The sequence below is a fragment of the Lupinus angustifolius genome, chromosome LG05, assembly GCF_001865875.1.
Source record: "Lupinus angustifolius cultivar Tanjil chromosome LG05, LupAngTanjil_v1.0, whole genome shotgun sequence".
Taxonomy (NCBI): Eukaryota; Viridiplantae; Streptophyta; class Magnoliopsida; order Fabales; family Fabaceae; genus Lupinus; species Lupinus angustifolius.
Window position 1 is genome coordinate 22338536 of NC_032013.1, and position 22673 is coordinate 22361208.

At 31.9% G+C, this 22673-nt stretch overlaps 2 protein-coding genes across 2 annotated transcripts; both read left to right on the top strand.

Moving 5' to 3' along the window:
• Positions 4079 to 9660, top strand: LOC109348150 (probable ubiquitin-conjugating enzyme E2 25). Its single transcript, XM_019588409.1, has 7 exons — positions 4079 to 4325; positions 6341 to 6472; positions 6573 to 7622; positions 7711 to 7774; positions 8130 to 8269; positions 8361 to 8672; positions 9204 to 9660. The coding sequence occupies exons 1-7, from the start codon at positions 4257 to 4259 to the stop codon at positions 9480 to 9482; spliced, it is 2046 nt and encodes a 681-aa protein (XP_019443954.1). The 5' UTR covers positions 4079 to 4256; the 3' UTR covers positions 9483 to 9660.
• Positions 11146 to 13914, top strand: LOC109347083. The gene has a single exon (XM_019586812.1). The coding sequence runs from the start codon at positions 11146 to 11148 to the stop codon at positions 13912 to 13914; it is 2769 nt and encodes a 922-aa protein (XP_019442357.1).

Consider the following 22673-nt stretch of genomic DNA (forward strand, 5'->3'; position numbering starts at 1 on the left):
ATTTTTTGCATCGCACTTGCCTTCTCCTTTTCTCCTCTTGAATTATAAACTAAAATTACAAAACTTACTTAAATAAAGTTCCTAAGAGCTAAGAACAAGAAGAGAGAACTTCAGAGAAGAATTTCTAGGCAAAACATGAGTGAAAATGTGAGAGTTATCTTTGTTCGATTGAAATGTGCCATATTTATAGAAATTCTTCTGGGGCCGCTGAGCTGCTTGTCAGCCCCGCTAAGCAGCTGACCAAACCCTTCAGCGTGTGTTTGGTCCCTTGATCAAGCAGCTTTGTCACTTCTTTATGCTTGACTCATCAAAGCTAGTTGTGAGCTATGAAACCAGCTATGGTGAGCTACCGTGGAAAGCCCATGGTGGGCTACTTGAGGTGAGGTCGTTGGTGACTTCATGGTTTGCTTGATGGATAAGTCAAGTCTGGGTGCACATCGCTTAGCACACCTATTACACCGCTAAACTGCTTGTTCAACAGCTTTGACCGTGCTGACTGGGATGTGGTATGGTGCTTGCTGATCTGGGCAGGAGTTGGTTCTCCGCTGAGCTGCTTGGTTGCATCGCTAAGCTGCTTGTTGAGCAGCTTGGGCATGTGCCAAGCTCGTGTCTGACCGTGTCAAGCTTGAGTTCTAATTGTGTCAAGACTAGTCTGGTGCTAGGCTGAGCGGCCAAGCAGGTCCGCTCAGGTGCTTGCTTGAGCAGCTTGGTCCAGGTCAGGCTGGTGTCCAGGTCAGCTTAGCGTGGCTTGGTCCACGCTCAGCTGCCTGCTTGAGCACCTTGATTTTGACTTCGTTTTCTTTTTTACCATGAGTCTTTTTTCTCTTCTTTTCTTCTTTCTAAATCCTACAAACTACACAAAAAAGAAATACACACACAAATATACAAGATTGTGATATTTTATACAAAAAATATCGTTTTAAGTTGGTTTTTCTCAATTATGCTTAAGATAAGTGTCATAAAAGTGTTTGAAATTTAGGTATGTTTGGCACTTATCAGTTTCATACATTGAAAAACCATTACATTACATTACATTTAGTTTAGGCTTCTTGTGAGGGTTATGTATAGGTTTTATAACTGAGTTTCAGAGTTAATTCATATTAAGTGTGCATCAATAACTCGGCAAATAGTTTGAGAATCAAGGAACTGTTCTCTTGGTGTGTTAATATCACTAGAAAAACAAAAGTTGTGTCTTCACGAGGGTAAGAAGTCTTGGATAGAGCGAGACATCGGCTAAGGCCAAAGTCACAAAAGGTGTGGGTATCCGAGTTGATAGGTCAAATAGATAGAGTAGACTCAACGGATCCGAGAGAGATCTTGTGTATTGTATTAGAAATGTGATTGTATAAATAATTATATTTCATACTGAAGAAAATCTCGCGAGATCATAAGAGAGACCTGGATGTAGTTTAAAAATCTCCCGCAAACGAATCAGGATAAAAATCCTTGAGCATTCTTCTTTTCCCTATATCTTTTACATTTTAGTTTTTAATGATTCCTTATATTTTTAATTTCTATGATGTGTGTTTAGTGTTCATAATCTGTGATAAAATTAAGAATCAAATTAGGGTCATAAAGATTGATAATCACCATTGATTATTTTGCAAGAAATCAATTTTTCTAGAATAATAAGAATAAGTATAATCAATTAAGGTTGTTAATAATCGATTAACCAGATATTTGAATAATCGATTAATAGCAGTAACTTTCTGTTTTATGCATTTGTTAGACAAGCGGTACTAGTGATCCGCTACACCTATTCACTCACTTTAGGTGTGTTTTATCTTGCTGGTACCTAACAAAATAAAGTTTTATACAATGTACCGAAAAAAGAATTAAATTTTATACAATGTACCTAATGTCGAATATTATATCATCTATTATATATATTATTTTTATTCAATAGTATTTGATGGTTAACGTTAAAGTCATAATATAAAAGTGTGAAGTCATACATTTTGAAATATAAAATTAATTAGAATTATCATCAAAGTTATAACAATACTTAAGTATTTTCTATAGATAAAAGATATGTACATTGATAATGTATAAGTTATATATATTGTCATTCTATAATCAATCGTTCATATTTAGTTGACTATTTAAAAAAAATAAAATAAATAAATGATGTATGATGTAATGAAAGTGTATAAAACACAGTTAGATAATATTATTTTGAGTTTAATATTTATGTATTATTAATGTAAAAAATTACGGTCAATATATCATCCAATGTAAATTTGTATAATTTTTGCTTGATAATAATGATAATTAACATATGGATCATGAATGATAAATCAAAATGTAAAAAACATTAATAATATCATTAAATTTATATTAAATCCTTTTTTAATGTTTCCATAACTCATTTATTATTTAGTGTCTTTTGTTCATGGATAAGAAATAATAAATATATTTACTTTTGAAAAGGCTAAAATAATAATGCTAAATATTTATAATATATATTTTTAATGTTTATATTAATAATAGCATGTTGCTAGATAATCTCGTATTTGTCCATCTCCATACTTATTATTTAGAGTTGAGTATATAATCTTTACATGTTATAAATGTTATATAATAGTCGAGAAAAATATGTGTATTAGTAGTATAAAAGTTTTATATATTGTCAATATATTATCATCCATTTATTTTTAGTTATAGTTGATTCTTAAAAAAAGTAATATAAATGATTGATAAATAATATAATGAATGTGTATAAATTTTTACATTGATAATGTGTAGATATTACGATGATTATAATTTGCACCTATATCTTTTTATTTATACATAGACTATGAGAGAAAATCAAAATTTAGAAAGAAGGGCGAAGTTATGATATGTAAGTGTATGATACAATTGATTTAGAAAGACTATGTAACAAAATTAAATGAGAAAAAATGGTTATATCTCTATCAATAATATATCTATAAATATTACTATATAATAACTATATCCCTATCCATAACTATGTCTATATATATGTCTATATATATATCTACATTATAAAAAGTATATTCTACTGACCATATACAATTCTCAATTGTGATACATCAACATATAATTATTAGAGTATAATATATATGTATTGTTGATATAAAGATTTATATACTGTCATTACATGATCTATAACTCATTTATATTACTTTTTTGAAAAGTTAATAATAATTAAAAATGAATTATGAATAATAAACTAATAATGTGTGAAGCTACTTCATACAGAAATCGAAGAGTCATGGAAACCAAACGCAGCCTAAGCAAGTAAGGTGATGAAAGTCACATTAAAAGCCACATTGGCAAAGCAATAAATCCACTTTCCAAAAAAAGTTGTCCCATTCCATCTTCATATCTATCTATCCCCATTCATCAGGCGCCAACCCAAACCTTACATTCTACGGTTTCATATTTATCTCGTCATACTTTAGATACAGAATAATTTATTCAACATATCTTTAGCAAAACTATGATATATAAAAATGATTAAATAAGACACATATCATAATTTTAATGACTAGAGGAGATAATTTATTTCCTTATGTTATGAGATATTTTATTCTCATTCTCAACATATATACACCAATGATGGGGATCCCATCTTCCATCCTAAGATGTATTTCACTAAGTATCTTTTATTCTCATCGGTCAAAAAAAATATAAAATTAATATATATTTAATTCATATTTTGGTTTTCTAATCAAACTCATATTACATAAAATAATACAAATTTTGGTATAAAAGATATGATTCCCAATGATATAGCATAATATATTGGGAAAAAGGTGTAAATTTTTTTTACACTGTCACTACATTATTCACCATCGATTTTTAGTTATTATTGACTTTTAAATAAAAGTATTATCAATGAATGGTAGATAATGCACTGACTGTGTATAAATCTTATTTTACACTCTAATATATTATTCAAATTTGTTATGATGCACTTTTTAAATATAAGTGAATAATAAATGAATGATAAATCCCTCCTAAAATAATAAATAAATAAAAACAAAAAACTTTTATGACCCTTCAAATTTTCATTTAAATTAGTGTCTATCACTTTGAGTATCAAGTCGCCACATTCAAAGTAAACCCATTCCAATTTCTCTCTCTTTCTCTCTCTATATTTTTTCTTTGTTTGTGCATAACTACACAACACACTTGTGATCACTCTAACACACTTTTAACTCTTTCTTTTTTCATGTGATCAAAACAGAAACACATAACACAACTTTGGAAGCACTTCTTCTTCTCACTTCATGGACCCTGACGTCATCGAAATTCCTCCCCCAATTCCTCACCCTTCAAGATTGCCGAAGCAGAAACAAGTATGCTATCTCCCACTTGTTCAAAGTTTCAATTTTTAGAATTTTTTACAATGAAAGGTGTGGACTTTTTATTTTTGGCATCATGGGGTGTTGTGATTTTGATCAAAGTTTTGATTTTTCGATTAATTTTAATATGGGGTTTTCACTTTATAGTCATGATCACTTTATTTTATTTGATATTTCTGGTTTATAAAAGTCATAACTTTAATAGCTTATGCTATTGTTATTGTGAAGGTGCTTTCTTTTTGGTGTTGTTTGTGTTCCTTTGCAGCACTGTGATTATCTTGTTTATGGTTTTTGAATGAATTATGGTTTTCTTTTATCTCCTCTTTGGACTTTTGGGTCTTCAATGATGATCACATTCTGTTACCTGAAATGACGTTTAGGGGTTTCATCAGTTTTGCTAGTTTAGGCTATGTTATGTATAATATTTAGAGTAGTTGGTTATGATTTTATTTTCACTTGATATAGCTGTTGTGGGGATTATATTGATTTTCACCCGTTAAGACTAGTGATTTATGGTTGTTGATTGTTGAAGTCATGGGAGGTTTTATACACGAAATTTAGACTCCCGAATCACGTAGTTGTTTCTTTTCGGTTGTTCAATTGTGTGAATATGTGCTCTGCATTTTGAATTGATGATAAATATTTTGTTGATATGATTTAGGAGTAAGGTTTTATGAGTTGTGCGTATTGCCAACTTTGATGTGAAATGATGTTTTATTCTATTTCTTACAATTTTCAAGGATAACTTACATATCACTGCAAATTGGTTTCTGGCTGATGCATTTCCTCGAATTTTCTCAAATCAAGAAAGCCTACCCTCCTTCTCTCACACCATGTTATGCAAAATAGGAAAAAAAGTTTCGTATAAAATTTTCATATTCTTGAAAATTCAAACAACTTTGTTTCCTCAACTCACTCAAACTATCATTACCAAATCTACCTACCTAGGTTGCAGCCATTGAGGAATCGAAAAATTGTGTAGCAACACTTGTTCCATGCTCTCCCCTTTCTTGTAATGCAAACACTCATTTTTTGTTGAAAATTTAACTCCTGCAAAAGTTATCACTTCTACTCCCTAACTGAACATAACCTTAATGATAAGTTTGATCTTTCTATACTATTTCCCCACCAAGGTGTTGTGTATTTCATCTTCGGAGTGTGGCAGGACATGGTTTGTGTTATCATATGATATGATGAACTAGTTAAGTCTTTTATGTCAGTTTGTGTAACTGGAGCACATACAGTCTGAACTTGAGACTGTGTAGAATCAAACAATTTGTGTCATTTTTTCCTTTGGAGATTAATTGTCTGTATAGTTTGTTAACCACCCGTTTTCCTCTGTAAATGTGTTGCAATCATTCAAAGTACAAGCTTGTGCAAGTGTTGTGCCTATGTGGTTAATTTATAATTAGAGTTTTCCCTCACATTGTAGTTATAGTGAAAACCAAAAGCATGTTCTTTTAGGAAAGTAGAGAAGATACCAAATGTGGAATCCCTCTCTATAATAGTATAGTTTTGATTTTTCTTCTTCATTTGTAATGTTTGTGAAGTTTTTTCTTTTGGTATCCTCCTAGGCTAGTTATATTTTGGAGTAACCCACTCTCACCTGCCTTGAAATATTTTTCATTACTTGGAAACCTACAAAAGACGACTCCACCTAGCGAGAGTGTCGGACTAAGGCTTGATTGTCGTTACTGTTGTTGGAAACCTATAAAAACCTTTTTACTGGAAGAGAAAGTTTATGAAAAAAAATAGAGAAAAGTCATTAGATTTGTCTGCAGATTAATCACGGTGGTTTTAAAGTTCGGGATGTCTGTGTCGGTTTTCTAAATAGAGGGGATATCTGTTTAAGGAGATTACTTCTACCAACTGTTTCATCATGCTTATATCTTTGATATAGTTTTCTGTTCTTATTAAACTCTGTTTTTTAATGCTTCTATGACTCTATATCTCTTTATTACTCAAATGTCAAATAGAACAAATATAATAATTGTGTTTTATATTTGTAGGTCATTTTACATGATGTGATTGACATTGACAACGATGATGATTCTGATGAATTAATGATAATTGGTGAAAAATTTAGTAAAAGTAATAAGGGGAAGATAATTGAAGCCGTTCATGGTGATCACCATGTCATGGTTTGTATAAGATTTATTATTTGTTATTTATCACAGCATATCAGTATTATATTTTCCACCTATGAAACATGACTAATATTTTGCTTTGCATCATTTTCAGGAAATGTCTGGTTATAATTTTTGTCAGCCTGATGTGGGAAAATTAGAACCAGCTAGCAAGATTAAGTCTTCACATGATGTAATCAATGTTGATGGCCAATTTTATGATCCAGCATATGGTGATAGCTTCGTCGATTTGTTTTCGGAAGTAGACCAGCATGCTTTCTTACAGGCACACTTTGACAATGTTGATATACCCCCTGGAATTGAGGCACCTATACCTTGGGTGTCCGGATATAACGTAGGTTCGAAGAAGGCTGGGAATAATTCGTTATATCCTTGGTCTCATATGCAACCGGATGCTTACAATTCACACCTGTCAGGCTCCTCTCAGTCTTCTTTGTCATTAGAGCCTACTAACCCTAGAACCCAAGGATCTTTGGTGGGGAGTTCTAATTTGCAGTTCAAATTTGGTAGTGTTGATCATCCTTCTGGAATAGGATTGACTTCTCCTCAGTTATTTTCTCAGTCTACTCCTAGTATGAAGAAATCAACTATTTCACAGCGCAGAGGGCGCAATTTAAATATGTTGTTAGGAGTAGAGTCATCTAAATCTCAGTCAGTTTCTGGATCTTTTCAGAGTAAAAAGAAGCCTATCATTTTCGGCTCTACAAATGACCATGGTTTCATCGATAATTCAGAGGCCATGATGCTTCCACCTGCTAAGAAGGTCATTGTTAGTAGCAGTTCTTACCATCCACATTTCGTTGGACATGGTGGATCCTTTCATCCTTCTGGAATTGTATCCGAAAGCCCTTGGTTGAAGAGTTCTCATATTATTAAGCCATCATTTACTAATCATACAACTAATCCAAATTTTTATCCATTTGATCCTGTTCATGCCCCTCCCATGCACGTGTTTGGAAACACCCAGATTCATAATTCTGCCAGCGATGGATATAATGGAACAGCAGTGGATAGCCCCATTGCAACAATCTCTGATGCAGAAAGATATGAAATTCTAAGGAAATTCCAAAGTTTTAAACAATTTGACACCGTCGTAGACACTTCGGACCATCATTTCATTCGTCAAAATTCTTCCATGAAGCAGGTAATTTTCCTTTTCTTTTAAGCTTCACTTTTTTTCCAGTTCTAATCTTAATTGTTTGGGTTAAACCATGAACCTATTTCCTGAACAGCATCCGAAGAATTGGGCTAAAAAAATCCAGGAAGAATGGAAGATTTTGGAGAAGGATTTGCCAGGTTAGCTTGTTTAGCATTACTGTTACAAAATAGCTGTAATATTTTCGTTGTCATACTGCATTTAGTATCTAACTTCTTTCTAAGCTGATTTGCATGTTTTCTGTGGTTTGGATCGGATCATTGTTATTGCAATGGTAGCCATTGGCCATTGCCATAGCAGATTTTCTTTATGGTTTATTTTCATAAGTGGAGTCCAGATTCTTAGTCCTAATTTGGAACTTGGAAGTTTATAAATCTATAAGTTATAAATAACTTTAAAGTTATGTTCTGAATACCATAACACAAGACCTCCCACGGCCCATGGAGTTTTGTGCAACCTTTTGCTGCTTCTTTGACTCTCTTTTATTGCCTTCAGATACCATATTTGTCAGAGTTTATGAATCAAGGATGGATCTTTTGAGGGCTGTGATTATTGGAGCAGAAGGGACCCCTTATCATGATGGTCTTTTCTTTTTTGATGTTTTCTTTCCTAGCGCCTATCCCAAAGTACCTCCGGTATGTTGTTGTGAATCTTATATCGGACTCTGATTATTTTTTTCCACTAATTTTAATTCAGGCCTGACACAAGTGACTTTTTTCTTTGCAGCAAGTCCACTACCACTCTGGAGGTCTTCGGCTAAACCCAAATCTGTATCATTGTGGCAAAGTATGCCTTAGTCTACTTAACACATGGTCTGGCAGCAAGGATGAGAAGTGGGTTCCAGGTGTTTCAACTATTTTACAGGTTCTAGTCTCAATTCAAGGTCTGATATTGAATATGAAGCCTTACTTTAATGAACCTGGATATGAGCGTACGAGTGGTACAAAACAAGGTGAGTCGAGTTCATTGAAGTATAACGAGGACACATTCATTCTATCATTAAGGACAATGGTGTATATGATGAGAAAGCCTCCAAAGGTTTGATTCTAGTCTTGGCTCAGTTTTTTATATAGAAAGGTATATAGTTTAAAAGTTTACTTTCCCATGTTCCTTTTTATCAAGGAATCGATGCGTAGGTAAATATTGTGCTACTTTTATGGAGCAAAATGAAGAAAATTTATTTCGTATCTCCTTAACTTGTTTTATTTAGGCTTTTCAAGATCTTTATGTTTCTTTGTTGGTGACCTTAACAACTACAGAAAACCATCAATAATGGTGCATTCTTATATAAGCTCCGATATTTGCTTCATTATCATATGTGAAACTTCTTTCTCATTAACTTATATCGACTACCGGAAAGTTTTATCATATGATAAGACTGTCTAGTATTATATAGATCTTTGAAAAATTGGAATCCTGTGAATGAAAAGGTGCTAGTGTATTCTAGCTTTCTATTTTTATGATATATATTTGGTTTTCTATCCCAAAAAAATAGTCTAAAACTTATCTACTTGTTTCTATTCCTTTTTTGGGTTCAAAACTTAACTGTGCAAAGTTCTCTGGTTTCAGAATTTTGAAGACTTTGTCATCGGTCATTTCTACAACCGAGCTCGCGATATTCTGGTGGCTTGTAAAGCATACATGGAAGGTGCTCAAGTTGGTTGTTTAGTCAAAGGTGGTGTTCAGGATGTTGATGAGGGTGACAAAAGCTGCTCAAAGCAGTTTAAGGATTCACTAACTGGATATGTGAACATGCTTGTTAATGAGTTTGCAAAAATTGGAGTTAAGCACTTGCAAGTTCCTATATCTAGCACCAACACTGAACAAGCCATTGGGTGGGTTACCTAAGGTTGCTACCTCAACATTTTCTTCAATAACCCAATTTTGAGACTTTTCACATTCATAAATTATATCTAAGAGGATGTTTCTGTTTTATATTATATTGGCTAAACTCTTATTATGAACAATGGCTGCAAATATTTTTGGATGGTGTATATAGTTTTATATTAATATTTCGTACATTGCTATGATGAGATAAGACCTCTGATCATTTTATTCTGGTTTATATCTGCTTTTGTTTTTATTTCCTTCCATTTTATTCTGGATTATTCTTGCTGAAAATTATTCAATAAAATACTCCTCCATTTCCTTAGAATTGTTTTTACTTGTGTTGTAATTCTCTTCATGGTCATATATTTCAATGAAAATTGTTGAGACTAGCTTTGTTATCATTTCTCATTGGGCCAAGTACAAGTTAGAATCACCTTCACTGGTAGGATCACCCCTTCAATAAGTAACCTTGACCTGGATTTCTAGTCAATGCACCAAAAGAAAATTCCACACTCAAATGCATGGAATTTTCCACACTTCAAAAGCTTCACTAAACTCTACCTTCCTATAGTCTGTTCTATGGACTTGACTTTAGAGATTACAGATTACTGACAAGATATTGATTTTTAATCTGACCGACCTGCAAATAATATGTCTTCATACTAAATGCTCATCCAAATCCTTCTATCTATAAAGAAGTAACATGTGTCACTTGTAAATTAATCATTACTAAATGTATCAGTTTGTGCACATGTCACTTTTCTATGGTTACAAGTGTTTAGTAGGAGAATATCATCATTAAAATAACCATAAAGTTCAAAATAGTAAATAACACTATTTGGAACAACAATTATCTAAATATTCAGAAGGTGCAATAATCATCATGTTCTTTGGCCTTAATTCCATCTTTCAAGTCTTTGTGAACGTTGACACCAATTAAGTCTATGATTTCTCAATACCCACAAAGGTTCATTTTCTACATTTTCATTATTCCTTATCTATCAATGAATATTATAATGATGATTACATCATTGCATACGTCAATTAGCCGGCAAATCATATATCCTTTTATATATTAATGGACTCAAAAGAAGACAAATGAATGAGGAATATCTATGAAAGTTTATTGTAAGTAGAAATATAAGCACAAAAGATTACTCAACAAAATTTGAATGGCTATTTTCACATGACTTGTTCAACAAGCAAACATATATTCAAAGAAAATTACATTGATGGGCACCAATAAATTTTGTTTGGTTAGTTGAAAATTTAACATCCAATGAAGATGGATTCAATTGATAAGTTAAAGGTTAAATGTGATAAGAGTTACTTAAGGAATTAAGGAATTGAGAGAAAATGAGAGATTAAACTTTATATGGTAAGAGCTATATACAACAAAGTTATTAATAGTAACCAACAAAATATTAGTTTAGTGGTGTAAGATCATGCTAGATCTTTAGGTTGACCAAAATGTCAAATGTTCGATTTCTAAGAGCGATATTTGTTGGAAGGAAGAATCATACACCCAAAAGAGATTAGTTTCCATAAGGTAGGTGAGGAGATACCCTTCGTTATACCAGTATATGATAGTGAAGCTAATGAGTATATAACTCCAAACCACACTCTAACCATAGTCTCAACTCTCTTCTCTGATAAGAGAAACAAGCTTGTTATCATGTTCATGGATTCTTTTCTCTCCTCCATGTTCTTCTTTCTCTTTACTTTCTCCTCTTTCAACCATGTTTTCTCTTATGCTTCACAACCCTCTTACAATGACCACTGTGCTTCACTTGTTCCAAAGTCAACTCCTACTGAGTTCTCCTCCAAATCTTTCCCCCTTGGTGTTCAAAACACAGGTTACTTCACAGGAGGTGATAGGATAATAGATTTCGACACAACTAGGAAGCACTACTTTACCTTCCAAATGATGCATACTTATGCAACACAGATCCATGGATTGTTTAGTATTGCAGGCACTGCATCATTTATAAGAACCAACATATTTAGCTACCAAGTAAGGAATATCAGCTATGGTGCCAGGTCGAGTAATTGGCGAAAACGCGGTAATCGCAGAGGTTATGTAACTTTCAACCTTGTTGGTTTCTGGTATGAAACTTCAGGAAAAGTTTGCATGGTTGGAACAAGCAAAAGTTATTCAAGAACAGGTAACTCTCTTAATCTAGATGCTGTGTTTAAGCTTAACAATGTGTACAATGCAAGTAATATTAGTAGCCTTATTAGTGGAAGCTTGGAGAGTTTGAGTTCTAAAAAGGATGAGAATTATTTTGAACCCTTTTCTGTATTGATGTTTCCAAAAGGAAATTATAACTATACCTTGGATTCCATAGAGGCTGAGAATGATTTCTCTTCTGAGAGTGATACTGAAAAGGGTTTATCATTGAATATGGAGTCATCGAGTTTTTGTTCATCATATCCTCTATCAAGGGTGATTAGAAGATTGTGGTTGGAGTACTCTAATGAATGCATTTCTTCTAAGAATTGCAGTCCAATTAGTGAGAATTATGGACAACTTCCATCTGTTTTGTCATTGAAAGGCATTGAATGTTCTGTTACGAAAAAATATATGTTGCGAGTTCAGATGGAATTTGTGAATGGTTACTCTCAGATTAACCAGGGTTTCAATCCGAAAAATATGTTAGTAGGGGAAGGATGGTGGGATGAGAAGAAGAATAGGTTGTATGTAGTTGCATGCAACATGATTGGCATGGAAACATCCTTAGATCGCATTCATGTGGGTGATTGTTCAATAAGGTTAAGACTGAGACTCCCTTCAATTTTGTCATTGAAAAACTCTAGTAGCATAGAGGGCCAAATTTGGACGAACAAGACCGTGACCGATCCGGGCTACTTCAAGAGGATCACATTTAGAACTGATGAGGTTCTCGGGGTGGGAAGTCAAGGCTTAAAGTATAAGTATAGTCAGATAGACAGAGTTAAGCAATCATGCCCGGCGAACAAGCCTGTCAAGAATCAAGGGTCAAGAAGATATCCTGATGCCGATTCTTATAACATGAGATTTGATATGTCAGTTAGAGAGTCTTATAGGAGAGTAGCCTGGGGCTATTCTACTCCCTTATCTGTTGGTGATCATTTCTATGATTCACATTCGGGTGGAAATTTCAAGTCTTTACCAAGCTCGAAAACACAAGTTCCTAATGTAATCGTCAACAATGATAGCCTGTTTAACATTAGCTACAAGATTGGAATCTCACTGAGGTCTAATTCAACATTAAGTGACAGGAATTCGTTGTTCTATTTGTCCTCCGAGACAGTGAAGATTTCTGCAGAAGGAATTTATAATGCTGGAACAGGAACCTTGTGTATGGTAGGGTGCCGTGATCTTCCATCGAACCGTGGGGTATCAATAACTCATTCTGTGGACTGTGAGGTTCTAGTGAAGTTTCAGATCCCATCAGTAGATGCAAACAATGGAAGCTACATTAAGGGAAGTATTGAAAGCATGCGCAAAAAATTTGACCCTCTTTATTTCAAACCTTTAGACCTATCTTCGGCTGCATTTTTCACAGAAGCAGCAAAAGAAGCTGTTTGGAGAATGGATATGGAGGTCACTATGGTTCTGATATCTACCACTCTAGCATGTGTTTTTGTGGGATTGCAGCTCTACCATGTGAAGAAACACCCTAATGTTCTACCCTTAACCTCACTTATTATGATGTCGATTCTTACACTGGGTCACATGATACCTCTTGTTCTAAACTTCGAAGCTCTTCTCACTCAAAAGCCCAACAACAACAACATAGTACTTGAAAATGTTGGATGGCTTGAAGTTAATGAAATAAGTGTAAGGTTGATCACCATGGTAGCTTTCTTGTTGCAATTCCGGCTCCTTCAAATGACTTGGTCGTCAAGAAAGAGCGACGAAGGCAATAAAGGCCTCTGGGATGCTGAGATAAAGGCTGCATATGTGACTCTACCCTTGTATGCAGCAGGTTTATTGATTGCATTGCTTTTGAAGTCTAAGATGAATGGGGATAAGGTTCCTATGCTTATCACAGTTTACTTCAAATCTTATGGTGGTTTCTTATTAGATGGCTTTCTCTTGCCACAAATCATTCTAAACATGTTCTCAAATATGAAGGATAATGTTCTTTCATGTTCGTTTTACTTCGGAACTACTTTTGTGAGATTGTTACCTCATGCCTATGATCTTTACAGGACTCATAACTATGCTGACATTATAGATAATGAGTCATATGTCTATGCTGTTCCAAGTGCAGATTTTTACTCTACTGCTTGGGATATCGTCATTCCTTTAGGAGGTATTCTGTTTGCCATTATCATCTACTTGCAGCAATGTTACGGCTCTCGTTGTGTTCCGCCTCGTCGGTTCAAAAGTTCACATGTATATGAAAAGGTGAATGAATCAAAAGCAGAAGTAGAGACAATCAACTTGAATGTGTCTCGTTAAAGAAAAGCCTTGTTTGCCAAGAAACTTAGAATTGGAAAAAATGCAAGTTCAGTTCAGTATTTTTTTTTAGTTTTGTCTGATTCTTTTTTAGTTGCTAAGTTCTACTTCCCAACTGTTGCTAAAAGCCACTTCATGTCATTCATCTAATCTACACTGTCATTTGTATTGAACCCTTTGTTGGAGATATCATATGCTTATTTACAATTTCGGCTTAATCTTTTGAAAGGACTATGGGAAATGAAGTTACAGTAGTTTAGAAGAATTGACATTAGAACAATTTATTTGCTCATAGGGATGGTTATGATATTCAAAAAGTTAGAATAAAAGAATTGATTTTGCTTGGATGATGAAGTAGAACCATTTTTTCAAAATTATAATTATACTCCCAATTTTTTTAATGAAGGTAGACTTATTAAACACAATGAGAAGATGCTACAAAGCTATTTCATCCATTATCTGAATCATGTTACATAGATGTATCGGTCTATTTTTGGGTATGGCAGGAATCTCCTCTTCAATTAGAAGGTCTATTATCGTTAAATACAACAACAACCAAACACCTGATGTTATTCCTTAAGCATATGTCAAGGTTACGATCCGCGCTTTCATGGAAACATACCATAACAAAAGAAAGGAAGTGGTCTTATATTCATACCTTGTTGAATGTGCAGTGTTCAATTTCAACAATTCTAAACACCAAAATTGAATTTTGTTATATGCCATCTTTTTTGTTAAAAGGATTAGTATTTGCATCTTTACAAAATTTCTTTTTGATACATCAATAACTTGAACACTCAAATTCTCTTAACAGTCATGCCAACTATGTTCTGGTGCATCTTTTTGCACATTATTTTCACACATTGAAACACATTGTCTACAAATTGGGCAAGTTGCATGATTATTCAACCAATTATCTATGCAATCCAAATGAAATATATGTTTACACATAGGGAAGACTCTGCAATTTTCACCTTCAATGAATTTGTCTAAGCAAATCACACACTCATCATTAGAACATGTTGTAGTCCTTACATGCATTTTGTACTTCATTGGTGGTAGCAGCATTAGAACATGATCAAGTCTTGGCTCAAGTATTTCTAGCCCCCCTTGATTCCCCCATATTACTTTTCTCCATATATCAATCCAAAATATGTTCATCCATGTCCTCGAACTTAATGAATTTTGATCATTTTGCCTATTACGTGACGTGGGCGATCGACGAAGAATCCAATCAAGCAACACATTGCATGAGGCTAGAAAGAGTGCTAATAAGAAAAATACAATGATGCAGAAAAATGCAAGGGCGATAAAGACCAATAATACAAGGCTTATGGTGATTAAAAATGAGACAAAAGTTGGAGATGGTGAAGAGGAAAAGCCATAAACTTGAGACCTCATTCTGTTAGAATCAGGTATTTAGTTTCAGGGTAAAACAACAATGCATATATAAGGGAGAAAGTTAAATTATAAGTCAATTAGAAGAAGAATATGTTATAAGCATGGTTGGCAATTACACCTTGTAATACATGTTGCCAATGAGAAATCACTTAGAAGAAGATTTTGTTACTAAATTAAACAACAAAAAAAGCATGTTAAGGTTGTTTATATGTTAAGCTTATTTGACTGTGTATGCCAGCCAATTTGCCAAACATTGTGTTTTGTTGAACAATATTAGTAGGCTTAATTTTTTGGGTGAAAATTATTAGGCTTAATTTATTTAAAAATGTTCAAATAGCTTAACAATTCCATCATTTACTAAGAAGTTGTTGGTCTGGTGATATAAGGTCATATTAGATTCCTATGATGACTAAAAAGTCAACGGTTCGATTCCTGTGGGCGACACTTGTTATGAGGGACAACCATACACCTCGAAAAAGATTTCAGGTTATACCCTTGATAATACCAAATAAATATAGACCCTATTTATTTTATTGGTGAGTTTTCAATTTAATTTTACAAATGAAATACCCATGAATTATTTACCCCTATTTTTAACTCCAGCCAAACATAGTAACAAAAAACTAAGTAACCAAAGAAACTCCAACCAAACATACCATAACAAAAGAAAGATAGTGGCCTTATATTGCATGAGTGACCTGGCTGAATGTGTAATCAATGTTCTATTTCTATAATTCTAGAAACCAAAATTGTCAACCAAAGAAACAGTTACAATTATGAAAGAGGACAATGAATTATGTTAAGTGCCCTTTTGGTTGTTACAATGAAAATAATTTACATCTTTATACAGATTCTATTTGGTACGTCAATAATTTACATCTTTACTCAAATTGGGCACGTTGCATGATTATTCAACCCAAATAAAGTATATCATCATAATAATAAATAAATTATTTCTTTCAACAATTAAAATTTATGACAAATATCATATATTTTTAATTTTTAGAAATATTTTTATAGAAAATGATGAGATAATTTATCTGTTTGTACCAAGAAATTTTTTATTCCCAAATGAAATATGTGTGTTTGAACATAGGGAATACCGGGCATTAATCACCCTGAGGGAAAGTGTCCAAGAAAATCACACACTCATGATCAGAACATGTAAATGGATTTTGTACTTCACAGGTAGTGGTAGCATTTGAAATTGTCTTAGCTCAAATAGGTTTAGACCCCAATGATTCCTGCAAACTCTTTCCCATATTTCCATCCAAAATAGTATATGTAATGTCACTGTAAAAAAAATGCAGCCCAAATACAAATTACTTAGAAGAAGATTTTGTTAAAAAACCAAAAAACATGTTAAGGTTGTTTATTGGGAAATAAGATTCTTTCTAGTACATCCTTCTGTACTGGAATATGAGGATTTTGTTCAATCTCTCTTTTTTATTGCTTGTTGTAGTCTTTTTGATACAATTGCTTGTAGCAGTTTATTACTTTTCACTTACAAATTTTAAATAATGTTATGAAACCTTTTTGCAAACACAACTTTGTTAAATTACTTTGCGAAAATTATTACTAAAGGTATAATCATAATAACCCTTTGATGAAAAATAAGAGTGGGTATGCAAATTGCTTTGCACCAGTGTGGAGTACAAGTTTATATATGTGATTTAATTAATATTTCAATTTAAGAGTTTATATATGTGATTTAATTATTAATATTTCCAAATTGAGTTCTTTGGGAAATTTAATAATTCCGACTTCTGCCAAGAAACTTCTGTTTTCATATTGAGTTGCAATTTTAAATAGAGAAAAGTTCATACACCATTCTTTTCAATTAATTTTAGACAAAACTAATACATTTGTCTTTTAAGCTATTTTTGGTTTTCAAGTTGCTTTTGTGATTTTTTATATAGTTAATAGATATTTGAAGTTACTCCATGTTTGAATTTTATCCTATTTTTTTATTGGTATCAAATTTAAAATACATATTTTAATAGTACATTTATAAAGAACATTGAAACTGTTTAGGCTTTTATCAGTCTAAACTAAAATGAAAGAAATTAGGACTAAATTGTAAACATAAAATACTTCAAAGGCCAATTTATTTGTTTTCCCTTAATTTTATGTTGGTAATTGACATGCAAATAACTAATAATAAACTTATTTGTGAACATTAGTAGCACTAATCAATATGCATAATTGTTCCTCACAATTTAATGGATTCTACATTAATTTTGAGTAAAAAAAAATGAAAGGAAGTAAAATCCAAATGTAGATTGCTGATTCACAAGAGCTTAAAATTGGAACATGACTTTTAACCAACAAAAAATGACATGAAAAGGAACATGATGCCATTTCTAGTTCCTTAGAAAGAGATTCTGGACAAGAAGATCTACTCTATAAAACAATTCTACCAAATAGCTTAAGTCACCTAGTCTTTTGACATGTCACTAGGCAAACGAGTCGAGCATTTGAGAAGAAGAAATGAAAGATTTGAGAACCATAAGTTTACTTGTCAGATAACTTTGAAACCTTAACTTTATATTCTTTCTCACTCAAAACTGAACTAACAAACGAACCCTAACTAATCATCTTTGAAAGGTATTAGAGGTGAGTCGAGTGACTGATTCATTAGAAATGCTGCCTCTACAAATGTGGTCTCACTTGTCTAGAATCTTGATATCAGCTTCATAAATTTATGTTGTAGAGTTTGTTGTGAATGCAAAGCATCTTGAAGAGATGACAATTGGTTCTTCCAATTTCAAGTTTCTGATCTCTTCTTCAATCAAGATGTAGAGGATCATAAACCTTCATATATGGTCACATTACAAAACCCTCACGTTAACCTTGCACAATGTGCATGTAGTTCACTATTTCATGTATCAGGATAGTCTTGTAATAGTAATATAAAAATGACGAATCATATATCTGTATTACGATTTCAGTGACTATTGTCACATTTTCCATGAAACCGAGTTCATATACTTTGCAACATATTATGCTTTGTATCTAATAAACAATTTCGACAAACCGGACAAGTGAAATTCTCCTTCAACCAATGCTCTATGCAACATGAATGAAATAAGTGATTGCAGAATGGGAAAATTTGACAAGACTCACCTGTATTAAAGTTCTCTAGGCATATAACACAATCACTACAAAATGATATCAAATCATCATTTTGTCCATAAATTACAAGTGGTGGCAATTTGTGTGAGGGAAATTTATAAACTGGTCTCATCTCAGAATCTTGTATATACCTTTCCCTATTATTCAATGTAGTTTGGTATGTCAAAGAAGATCTAACTACTAAACTTCTCATTCTTCCTTCTTCAATATCATCCTCAAGTGTGTCAAGAAGAGTATCAGATATATATTCAAAGATTTTTAATAGAAGAAGAACAACTATTGTTGAAATTATGGTGGCCAAACAAAGGGATAAGAACAAGATTAAAATCACATTGCTAGCATTGGAAATTAAATATGAAAATGTAAGAGAAGGATAATCTGTCCCAACTTCTGGAGCAAAGGCTTGTGAAATTGTTGCACTCATGTTCAAAGATTTGAGAAACAAATTTTAGCTATACCTTAGATAAATTTTTGTTTATTTGATTTCTGTTTGTTAAGAAAGTTATACCACGATGTTTAAATGTCAAGTTTCTTGAATTTTTTGGGGGAAGATGACAGGATAATTTGACCATAATGTAGTGAAATTTGTTGTAAATTCCAAATATAGTTGCTTAGTTTAGCAGAAATATTATCTTTAGCAAAAAATTTCAATCCAAGCTGGTTGAATAGACATTAATGTGTTGTATCCTTGAATTGTCAATTTGGCACTCACAATCAGAAATAAAACCTCTTATGTGTCATATATCATGTGATATCATTAGGAACATAGTTAAACTAGGCCCATAAAATAAATAGCATTATAATTTGTTCAAAGTTTTTGTTAACCTAAGGAAGTGTGAGTATATAAGGAGTTAAAAAAAAAAGTATGTGTGTATAAACTAAATATAATATTTTGTACATATATGAAATATGTCATCCAATTTAAAATTATTTCTTTCTAAACTATTTATCATTAGGTTTAAGTGCAAAACCCTTGAGTTGGGGAACATTGCAAGAGGGTTTTGGAGAATTAGAAAAAAAATGTTTATCCAAGAGCTTTACGCCCTAAATAAGATAGGCCTCTAATTTTTATTGTTATTAATAATGTAAAAATAGTAATAGAGTTATTGAGACTACCTGTCACAATGTGGTAGTAACTTAAAAATTATTTGACTATTTAGTTTGGTGAAGCATAATAGTTTCAGGACTATTTATATAAGTTTAAAAATAATTTTGTAATCAATATCTTCTCTCATCCTTTAATTAAAATAATTTAATAAAAAAATATTCTGAAAACCCAAAAATTAGAAATCAAGTAATAAAAAACATTATTATAAATTATATTAATTATATTCAATCTCAGTCATTTATTTTCTTAAATCTTATGGACCATAGGGTGATCGAAATAAGTGATGAGAGAGAAAAAAAATACTAAATAACTTTTAAGTTTTACCCATTTTGGTCTGTTGGATTTAAGAAAATAAATGACTGAAATTGAGTGTGTAACTGGTGTACCTTAACTTTTAAGTTTGTTCCATTTGTTTATCTCTACACCTGCATCTCTACATCTCCTACTTTTTATTCTTTGCTGCTCCTGTCTCCTTGTAATGCTAGTCTTTGTGCATGTTTTGTTAGCCATGCAAGGGGTGTTCGATTTTTTTTGTGTGATACCCAATTAAGGTATAAGCTTTTATGGGCACTACTCACTAATAATTAAGTACTTTAACGATAGTAAAAGTATATTTGTATTAATAAAAATATTGAAAAGATAAAACATCTATGTTGTTTAAAGTTGAAGTTCTTGATTGATAAAATGACAAAGTTGAGGTTCCTAAATTTTAAAGTTAAGATCTTTAGTTAGTTACTAAATTAATATTGAAGTGCTTAATTTTACAATAGTACTTTTCCTTTTGGAAAAATAAATTCTCTCCATTGTAACTCCAAAATTTTCCATACCTAGAGTTGGAAATGTGCTACTTTCTTTTCTATCTACCTTAATGGTAAAATAATTGGAAAGTGTCTTAGTTTTTAGAAAGATACAATATTACTACTACTCATCATTAAGAAATTAAATTTTTACAAATTGTTGGTATTTAAAACTACTTAGAGTTTTCATAATCAAAAAAATTAAGCTATGCAACTACGACATATTGGACATGTTAATTTCTTCTGCAACCAATTGTCTATGCAATCTGAATGAAAAATGTGTTTGCACATAGGAAAAACTTGACAGAATTGACCAGCTTCAAAATTTTCCAAGCAAATAGCACATTCACCACAACTTCTTATAGGGTTATGATGATTTCCATAGTGTACCAATGGTGGCAATTTCTTAGAAGCTCTTAACATTCGACCTCTTTTCTCATCAAAAACTCCTTCATTAAATGAAGCCACCATTGTCCAAGCTTGTAAATTTGTATGAACAAGAGCTTGAAATATAGTAACATGTTGAGAAGGCTCAGAGGTAGAACCATCAGCCACATGAGTTATTCCATGTTCTAGATCATGCCCATGTCCATGTCCATGCTCATATTCATATTCTGGTCTCATTTCCACAAACCAATAGAACAAACCATAGAGAATTTGATAGAAGATGAAGAAGAATGATGTGAGTATTATAAAAGCAATGATGAATGTTGGAATATCAAAAGTGATTATGTAGAGATACATATGCATTAATCCATCAACTTGGTTGTCCAATGGAAACAATTCTGTGAGTTCAGCCATTGTTTGTTTTGTGTTTTTGTGAGAATGAAATGAAACCCTAAAGTGTGACAAATATTGGTGTAGCATGTTGGGGTTTTATGGGTCTAAAATAGGTGGTAATAAACTGTTGTGTAAACTTAATGCATAAGCATTAAGCTGTATATTCTAATTATAGATATATAGATAGTTTTATAACTTAACCTTAACAAAATTCAGTAAGAGGAAGCATGCATATCCATTGTCTTTATATTAAGGGGAGAGAGGCTGGCATAGAGATTTGGTAGGACATTTTCAAACGCCTTTTTTATTATTATTATTATTATCCTAATCTTTTTTCTTAATAAACTATTATCCTAATTTTTGTTGATCCAATATGAATGGTTGATATTTTAATTTTTAACAACAACATAAATTGTTGTTAATAATGTTTGTCTGATACCCCTCTTGGAGTGTATATTAGTGTTAGGAAGAGAGAAATGGGAAGGAAAAGAGAGAGGGGATAGATATAATTAGTGTTACGATAAAAGATGTGAGATAAAGTACAATTTGTTGAATAAAAGAAAGCGTAATGATTGAATTTTTAATCAAGGGTTATACTTTCAATTTGTTGTTTAATTAAGTGTTATTATCGATTAAGTTATATATATATATTATTATATATTCAGTTTTTCAATTTGTGTACATGCATTTCGTATCTGCCGGTCAATATTGTATGGTATTATATATTCAGTTTTTATAATTAGAATATATTTGTTGTATTATACTGTAATCTTTGTGTGTTTACAATATTGTATAGTTTAAGGTGATAAATGTGGTTAATTAATGTGTTGGTGGTGATTAATTAGGATTATATAGTTTTTTTTTTAAATTAAATAATGTAAAGAACAAAATAGAAAGTGAAAATTATATGATAGTGAAAGTTACACCATATTTTACCTTTATATATAGTATATATAAATATAAATATTATCATTTGCAATATATAATTTAATTATTAATACGATTCAATCAATAACCATGTTATAAACAACTATCATGTTCAAAGTTTGAATTTTTAGTGTGTTTTTTGAAAATTAATAATTTTCTATATATACTAATTTTGACTAAAACAATATGATTTTATTGATATTTTTCTATTTTGATCGATTTAATTACATGATCCTTATTTGTATAGACTAATTTTTTGTTTTTTTGTATAAGATCAATTCAACGATTGAACCGACCAGTATGATCTAATTTTGATAATTATATTTTCTCAGATTTGAATTCTTTGAATTTAATTTGGTCTAATCTTGATTTGGATTTTTTAGGTCAGGCCAACCTAAGCCAATGATGATTATATTAAGGGAAAAATATGTAATGATAGTGTACAATTTTTTTATATTATAATTGTATCATTCATTATTCTGATTTATTTATTATTCACTCTTAATATAAGTAATACAAATTAATGATGAATAATATGCATGAATAAAATATTACAAATTTACATGCTTACTTAATACATTAATATGCAACTCTTATTTTGATATTTTAAGTTA